Source organism: Monopterus albus, unplaced genomic scaffold, assembly GCF_001952655.1.
Source record: "Monopterus albus unplaced genomic scaffold, M_albus_1.0 scaffold336.1, whole genome shotgun sequence".
Lineage (NCBI taxonomy): Eukaryota > Metazoa > Chordata > Actinopteri > Synbranchiformes > Synbranchidae > Monopterus > Monopterus albus.
Window position 1 is genome coordinate 37,704 of NW_018128216.1, and position 7,195 is coordinate 44,898.

The 7,195-nt window shown below is 40.2% G+C and overlaps 1 protein-coding gene across 2 annotated transcripts in view; it reads right to left on the bottom strand.

Annotated features, from left to right (window-relative positions):
- Positions 1-426: 426 nt before the first annotated feature.
- The window catches only part of mtpap (mitochondrial poly(A) polymerase), a 16,052-nt gene continuing 9,283 nt past the window's right edge, over positions 427-7,195 (bottom strand). The window contains exons 7-9 of one of the 2 annotated variants that reach the window (XM_020624728.1): positions 2,987-3,079; positions 2,806-2,879; positions 427-1,268 (exon numbers count right to left, since the gene is read on the bottom strand). In XM_020624728.1, coding sequence (XP_020480384.1) covers positions 945-1,268; positions 2,806-2,879; positions 2,987-3,079 — 491 coding nt within the window. In that variant the 3' untranslated portion in view covers positions 427-944. The remainder of the gene's footprint in view (positions 1,269-2,805; positions 2,880-2,986; positions 3,080-7,195) is intronic. The other variant, XM_020624729.1, reaches the window with a different exon arrangement.

Below are 7,195 nucleotides of genomic sequence, written 5' to 3' on the forward strand. Positions count from 1 at the left end.
TTTCTGTCAATATGGGGTGCTGTGTGTACATTAATGAGGAAAAAATGAACTTAAATGATTTTAGCATATGGCTGCAATATAACAAAGAGTGAAAAATTTAAGGGGGTCTGAATACTTTCCGTACCCACTGTACAATTGACTGATAATGCACTGGCTGACTGGACTAAGTCACTTACCACAAACGTACAAATTCAGCAAGTAAGGTGACAGGCAATGGAAGATAATATTATGGAGAGTATAGTGTCTGTGAACAGTTAATTACATTGTTGGGGAAACCAAGTTAAACTACAGCAAAACTAGTCTATAGAGAAATGTAGTTTGGAAAGCAGCATAACTACTTAAAAAAAAAAAAAGATCAGACAGACAATGTACATATGTTAAAAAATTATAACATAGTAAAAAAAAAAAAAACTCACTCTCATTTAGTGCCTTTTGTCAGTTTTGGGCCACATAACAACCAACCCATGTTTTTAGTTCACAATAAATCTTAATTATTTAATCCATATTGTGATATTAACAAAACAGAATATTTGTATACTGGTTTTGTCTGAAGCGTAAACAATGTTGATAATCTGTATTATAATATCCATGTACAAGACATTGTGAATTAATAAACCTGTGAATCTCCAGTCTGCAGCCATACATGATCATCTGGCAGGACCTGCATTGTTTCCACAATATTCCCTTTATTTACAACAGAGTAGGTGGATCTAGAGCAAAGTATATAGTTATCACTCCCTTATGCAAGACAAAACATTCATGCCTCAGCAACACCCTCCATTGTTCATGTTGGGAACTACAGTCCAGTAGATGTAACCACTGCAGAAGGTGCTCCTGATTTCCTCACCCTCCCTGGTGAGGCAAGACAGGAACACTAGTGCATGAGACAAAGTAATAAGATCAAAATGGAGCTTGTTTCTAAGAGTTCCAAAGTGCCTTAGTTCTTATTTTGAAGATTTGTACCCTTTCAGTGATTCTAACAAGCTCCTGATCCTCTCACTGGCTGGCTCTTGTCTCCGTTTTTTGCAACTTTTGATGCCTGTAACCTGTGAGGGAAGGAGGAGAGTAGCCAGTCCCCAAGGTGTAGCAGTCTCTCCATCTCTGGGCATGTTGCTTTCACTCTGGTGGAGCAGCCAGGAGCTCTCCTGACACAATGCCACAAAGCGTTGCAGCTGGGTGGTGTTGACGTTCTTACTGACATTCAGAGAGGTTTCAAAGGGGTTCTGGATATGGAGCGGGGCCACCTCTGGTTTGTTCTGAGCTTTGCCCTGGACAGTGAGAAGGGAAGTCAAAAACATAAGGAAACAACAGCCTTAAGTGCAGACCTGTATGTCGGTGAGCAGCAGGACAGACAGGGTGTGGCTCTGGAAGACAATTTTGACTATAGTTCTATAAAAGGAGAAGAAACAAACACTACAGTGATATGACAACCTCCTATAGACACACCAACTGTGCTAGCAAATGAAGGCTATACACTGTATTCCATACTTGTGGCCATCATGAGAACCATCAGCATGTGAGTCAGAGAGAAGTCAAAGCTTTCCATGGTATTTTGCATGCCATATCGCCATAAAGCCTGACAATAAAAAAGCTAGAGAGATAAAGGGATTTAGTTGTGGGGGGCAGGAGGGAACAGGGCTGATAACGTAAAGCTATCTGTCAAGGGAGTGGAGTAAACTGGAGAACTGTAGCACAGTAAACCAGATTTATGGCTGTTGCTCTACTGGTGAAAACCTATAGGCAAGAATCATGGTCAGTCTACTTGCTGAACTTCCTCTGCTGTGTCTAGCTTGATATTAGTTTCATATATTGGACTGCAGGGTCTCTCTTCCCTGCTGCACCATTTTTTTTTTGGATAGGAAGAAAAGTCCCGACTGTGGCAACTGCACATGAAAATCAGGTGTACTTTATCAACTATATTTCTGCTGGGAAAATTAATAGGTGATAAGTAGGACATTAATCAGTTACAAATTTTAAGACATAGGTTAATTACAGTTAGGTCTGCTGTCCCACTGGCCTGCAGTGAGCACACAAACCTGATAACCTCATTTTCATTTTATTTATAGAAACTCAAAATTCTACCATAGATGCTCTTTCACCACCTACTAAAAATTTTTACACAGGCACGAACAGAATACAGGTCTAAATAGAACATATGAATTTAACCCAAGGCACGATGGTGCTCCTTACTGGAATCTTAGCTCATGAGCACTGGGCCCTATGGGATGGATTACAAACCCATGACAAGGACAGCTGTCATCTATGCAGTGGTGCAAACTGGTGAGGGTCCAACAAGGTGACAACATTTTTCTCATCCAACACCAATGAAATGGCCCCCTGACGCCTTAGAAATATTCTAATACGCTAGCATAGCTTAAAACAAAGCATTTATTGAGAAAACAAGTTACTAAAATTAAGGCACATTTATATTTCAGGGCGCTGGTGTCCCTACATGAAAAAAAACATTAGGCATAGTTAGACAGTGCAGGCAGTGGTGGTGTTTCAGGTCTGCTGTCCCACTGGCCTGCAGTGAGCACACAAACCGGATAACAGCAAGTTTCATTTTACACTGTTTAAATTAGGATTTACTTACCATTACATACAAGTGACCTGCGTGTTTATTCAGACAGATTGACATCTAAAACTGACCAAAAATTTACATAAAACAGTGCATGTCTGCAAGGGGCTCGAATGTCTACTTACCCTTAAGTTTATCAACATAATCAAAATATAATGTACGTTGTCATCACTGAAAAAAATTCACTGACTATAGGCAACTATGTAAATGTAAGTAATCATATATACCTTTCTGATATTTATGGACATCTTGCTGAATGCAAAGGTGGCATAGAAATCAAAAAATTCACACAGCAGCCGCTCTGAAACAAGAAAAGGAAAGTGGTGTCAGCCTAAATGGCTGCTAACAGTGTCATCAATCCAATGGAAAAGTAGCCCTGCAGCCCCAACTCCATGCTCTGATGCTCACCTAGTGTTTCTGTGTTGGTCTGGAGCTGGATCTTGCTGAAGTCGCTGACAAAGGTGCAGTCATTCCCCTCAATCACACTCTTATCCGCGGGACCTTGTGGGACGAGAGCAGGGATACAAGGTAAATGATTGCCTTTACACCCACTGCCTATATAGCCATAAACGAGATACGAGTGGATGTGCTGGTGCATTCATAGAGAGCAAACAGCGAGACAAGAGGAGGGAGAGTGGCTCCATGTACATGTGAGTGTTTGCAGGTGGACAATGGAAAAAAAGGCACATGGAACATGTGCTTGATGGGCTGGTTTACATATCCAGGAATGTCCTTGTTACCAGTTTCCTCTACCACAATGAGGATATGTCTGTGTTACATCACTGTTTAAAATAGCCACGCGTGTGTGTTCAGAATGGACAGGGTCATCGACTTTCCCAGAGTGATGGGTCTTGTATTGTCCTGTAAGCACTCTGTGTGATAAAGGGTAGATTGCTTTTAGAAGGCAATTATCAGGCAGCCAAGGTGAAAGAGAGACAGAGGACTCAGCCAGAATGGTGTGGTGGTGGAAGTTATCCAGTACAGGGTTCCACAGTCGTTACCAAGAGATATATATACACACGCATACAGTGGCAAGAAAAAGTATGTGAGCCTTTTAGAACTTCATGGTTTTCTGCATTAATTTGTCATGTGATCTGATCATCTAAGTCAAGAGAACTGACAAGTATAATGTACCTAAAATAACAAAAAAATTCTGATTTTTCATGTCTTTATTGAACACACCCATTCAACATTGATTTGATTTTGATTTGATTTATTCATTCAAGCATGTAAAACAGTTGATATGTCAACACATGTAATTTCACACATATCCAACAATAATAATCCAATATCAATTTACTTATACCTAGTAATGCTTGAACGGAGTAGGAAGAAGTTAGACTTATCTAGTCCTACCCCATGACATCATTTTACAACATTCAAAATGGTAGTGGAAAAAGTAAGTGAACCCCTGGAATTAATAATTGGTTGGACCGCCGTGGTAGCAATAACCTCAACCAGGCGCTTCCTGTAGCTGTGGATCAAACATGCACATCATCAGGAGGAATTTTAGTCCATTCTTCCTGGTGGAACTGCTTTAGCTCCGTCATATTCTTTGGATGTCTCCCATGTATGGCTCTCTTCAAGTCATTCCATAGCATCTCTATTGGGTTGAGGTCTGGGCTCTGACGTAGCCACTCCAAAATGTGGATTTTGTTTTTCTGAAGCCATTCTGTTGTGGACGTGCTCCAATGTTTTGGGTCATTGTCCTGTTGCATCACCCAACTTCTACAGCAGGGGTGCCCACACTTTTTCACCTTGCGAGCTAATTTTCAAATGACCAAGTAAAAATGATCAACCTACACTAAAAATACTACACTCACACACACACAAAATATATGTATGAATAAGTGTCGCAGTTTTTATGAACAGTCTGAAAGTGCCGCTCCACATTTCCCTTATTTGCAATAGTGATGGTAGATTGGTAGATCAAGCAAATGGACCTTGAATATAACATCGCGAGAAAAAGTCCTCCTCCCATTCCGCATGGAATGTTTTCAGTTTCTTACCTGATTCGGCTCCCCCACTCATTTTATACCCTTTAGTAGAAATTAATTCGAAGGCTGACAAGGTAGTTGGCTCACTGGAGTTTTGCAGTAGCTTGTGAGGTTGACTGTGCTTGCTTGGTGACTCGTGTGTCAGAAAAAACAAGATCTCAGACTGGCTGCCCTGCATGTCAATCAAGTAGCAAATGCCATAGGGAGGATGGATGATAGGCTACAGACATGGACAAAATTGTTGGTACCCTTCTGTTAAACAAAGAGAAACTCACAATGGTCACTGAAATAACGTGAAACTGACAAAAGTAATAATAAATAAAAATTTACTGAAAATGAACTGACAGTCATTACTTTTGAATTGTGGTTCAACAGAAGCATTTTTAAAAAACAAACTAATGAAACTGGCCTGGACAAAAATGAAGGTACCCTTAACTAATTCTTAAAGTTTTTGAAATCACTTTATAACCCTTTCCAGCTTTATGTAAATCAACAATTCTCGATCGTAGATCTTCTGAAAGCTCTTTTTGGCGAGGCATGGCTCACATGCGCATATACAGTCAGGTCCATAAATATTGGGACATCGACACAATTCTAACATTTTTGGCTCTATACACCACCACAATGGATTTGAAATGAAACGAACAAGATGTGCTTTAACTGCAGACTGTCAGCTTTAATTTGAGGGTATTTACATCCAAATCAGGTGAACGGTGTAGGAATTACAACAGTTTGCATATGTGCCTCCCACTTGTTAAGGGACCAAAAGTAATGGGACAGAATAATAATCATAAATCAAACTTTCACTTTTTAATACTTGGTTGCAAATCCTTTGCAGTCAATTACAGCCTGAAGTCTGGAACACATAGACATCACCAGACGCTGGGTTTCATCCCTGGTGATGCTCTGCCAGGCCTCTACTGCAACTGTCTTCAGTTCCTGCTTGTTCTTGGGGCATTTTCCCTTCAGTTTTGTCTTCAGCAAGTGAAATGCATGGTTTACATCTTGCGGTGAACCCTCTGTATTCACTCTGGTGAAGTCTTCTCTTGATTGTTGACTTTGACACACATACACCTACCTCCTGGAGAGTGTTCTTGATCTGGCCAACTGTTGTGAAGGGTGTTTTCTTCACCAGGGAAAGAATTCTTCGGTCATCCACCACAGTTGTTTTCCGTGGTCTTCCGGGTCTTTTGGTGTTGCTGAGCTCACCGGTGCGTTCCTTCTTTTTAAGAATGTTCCAAACAGTTGTTTTGGCCACGTCTAATGTTTTTGCTATCTCTCTGATGGGTTTGTTTTGTTTTTTCAGCCTAATGATGGCTTGCTTCACTGATAGTGACAGCTCTTTGGATCTCATCTTGAGAGTTGACAGCAACAGATTCCAAATGCAAATAGCACACTTGAAATGAACTCTGGACCTTTTATCTGCTCATTGTAATTGGGATGAGGGAATAACACACACCTGGCCATGGAACAGCTGAGAAGCCAATTGTCCCATTACTTTTGGTCCCTTAACAAGTGGGAGGCACATATGCAAACTGTTGTAATTCCTACACCGTTCACCTGATTTGGATGTAAATACCCTCAAATTAAAGCTGACAGTCTGCAGTTAAAGCACATCTTGTTCGTTTCATTTCAAATCCATTGTGGTGGTGTATAGAGCCAAAAATGTTAGAATTGTGTCGATGTCCCAATATTTATGGACCTGACTGTACTTGTGTGGAGCAAACTCAAAAAAGATTTTAGTGGTTTTTATCCGTCAAAGTAGCTCTAGTCCACACCTCCAAACTCATTTTCTTAATAAGACTCCAGGTATCCCAACACCTGACTCCAATTAGCTTTTTTGAGGTCAATAACTCAAGGGTTCACATACTTTTTCCACTAGCACTATGAGGTTTGTATGGTTGTTTTCAATAAAGACATGAAAGATCAGAATTTTTTTTGTGTTGTTATATTAGCACATTATATGTCAGTTCTCTTGACTTAGATGAAGATCAGATCACATTTTATGACAAATTAATGCAGAAAACCATGAAATTCCAAAAGGTTCATATACTTTTTCTTGCCACTGTATTATATACATATATATGTGTGTGTGTGAGTGTGTATACACATGAAGAAGGTAAAGGCTGCCATTAAGTCACCTACAGGGCCAAAATTAAAACCACTGTAGGAAGAAAATTTAGCTCATTACAGATGACAAGTGCAGATTGACCCAAAAAAACAAAAAAAACAAAACGGTGCTAACAAAACTGATACTGATATTAACCATGTGCCACACACAATGTGTGTTCTGGTGCGCAGAATTTGCACCCTCAAGTGTTTGCATTCTGTCCAAAAGCACATTGATACCGTGGGTGGTTCACAGTGGCACAGTTTAGTGTCAATTACAGACTCTGTTTACAAAAGACCAGTAACAGACCGAAACTCAGATCATCCAGACTTACAAACTAGAGCGTCATCTCCAGGAGGGGCCATGGAGATAAACATCAGATGTGATGATTGCAGCAGAAATAGACTTTACATTTAACTCCAGTGATGCTGGGATTTAAACAAACTTGTTTTTACCTATGTACCTGTGAGTGACCAGCTATAAGTCTATATGACACAAGCAGGGCACAGG